Source organism: Myotis brandtii, unplaced genomic scaffold, assembly GCF_000412655.1.
Source record: "Myotis brandtii unplaced genomic scaffold, ASM41265v1 scaffold51, whole genome shotgun sequence".
Lineage (NCBI taxonomy): Eukaryota > Metazoa > Chordata > Mammalia > Chiroptera > Vespertilionidae > Myotis > Myotis brandtii.
Window position 1 is genome coordinate 2582501 of NW_005369442.1, and position 1586 is coordinate 2584086.

The 1586-nt window shown below is 48.6% G+C and overlaps 1 protein-coding gene across 4 annotated transcripts in view; it reads left to right on the top strand.

Moving 5' to 3' along the window:
- Nucleotides 1–1586, top strand: part of CEP135 (centrosomal protein 135kDa) — a 75634-nt gene that overhangs the window by 52761 nt on the left and 21287 nt on the right. For all 4 annotated transcript variants that reach the window (XM_005877170.2, XM_014548495.1, XM_014548494.1 and 1 more), the window contains one exon: nt 476–586. In XM_005877170.2, the coding sequence (XP_005877232.1) occupies nt 476–586 (111 nt within the window). The remainder of the gene's footprint in view (nt 1–475; nt 587–1586) is intronic.

Genomic DNA, 1586 nt, shown 5'->3' on the forward strand with positions numbered 1-1586 from the left:
CCTCCAACTGTCCCCCCTACTGGCCTGATTGCCCCCAACCGCCCCCCTCCCCACGCTGGCCTGTTCGCCCCATGCAGCCTGCTTGTTCAGTCGTTTGGTCGTCCCTTACTAAACCCCCCTGCAGCCTGGTCGTAGGCAGCCATCTTGTGAGGGTGTGAGGGTTAATTTGCATATTACCTCTTTATTATATAGGATGAGATTGGAAGTCTCACATCAATATTTCTCTCCCTCTTCTTCCCTCTATCTTCCACTCTCTCTAAAAATCAGTGGAAAAAAAATACCCTCAGGTGAGGATTAACAACAACAAAAAAAGTTAAGGTCAGGAAAAATAAGTGCAAGCAATACTAAGGAACAGTTTTTTCTTTTTTCCTACTCTCTCTTATTCCTCAAATTCAAAAGTAGCCATTTGAATAGAAATAGAACTCATTAGATGTTATGTTCACTTTATATTTGCCTTCAATTTTCTAATTTATAGGAAATCTCACTGGAATTGGAAGCAGCGGTGCAAGAAAAAGAAGAAATGAAGAGTAGAGTTCATAATTACATAACGGAGGTGTCACGATGGGAGAGCTTAATGGCTGCTAAGGTAAAAAGGCAGTATTTAGGTTTGATTTAAGACTGATTTTTTATGTTTCTTTATTCTGCCTCTTCTATTAGATTATTAACATATGAGATTAGAAGTCTTGCCTACTGTCTCTTTATATTTCCCTACAGATCTTATTTAGTACTAGAGGCTCGGTGCACAAAATTCATGCACGGGGGGTGGGGTCCTTCAGCCCGGCCTGCACCCTCTCACAATCCGGGACCCATCGGGGGATGTCCGACTGCCGGTTCAAATTATTTTGCCGGCCATAAATGGCCCATGGGCTGGATATTCTCCACCCCTGCTATAAATAAATTAAGCCAACTAGAAGTAAGAATAATGAAAATGTATCATGCATCTGTAAAACACAGTAACTTTGCCCTAAACCGGCAGTCGGACATCCCTCTTGCAATACAGGACTGCTGGCTCCTAACCACTCGCCTACCTGCCTGCATGCATGCCTGATCGCCCCTAACCACTCAATCTGCCTGCATGATCACCCCTAACAACCTCTGCCTGATTGCCCCTAACCACTCTGCCTGCCTGCCTGATCGCCCCTAACCCTTCTGCTTGCTTGCCTGATTGCCCCTAACTGCTTGCCTGATCGCCCCTAACCACCTCTGGCTTGCCCCTGCTACGGCAGCTTCATCCAACAGGTCATCCAGAAGGATGTTCAGAAGATTGTTTGGCTGCCCGGTCTAATTAGCATATTTTGCTTTTATTATAGACTAGAGGCCCGGTGCACAAAAATTTGTGCACTCGGGGGGCGGGGGACGGGGGTCCCCCAGCCCAGCCTGTGCCCTCTCGCATTCTGGAACCCCTCGGGAGATAACGACCTGCTGGCTTAGGCCTGCTCCTGGGTGGCAGAGGGCAGGCCCAATCCCTAAGTGCAGCCCCTGGTCAGGCTCAGAGCAGGGCCGATTGGGGAGTTGGGGCACCGCCCCATCATGCACAGAGCAGAGCGGATCGGGAGGTTGCGATGCCACCCTCAGTCACGCTCAGG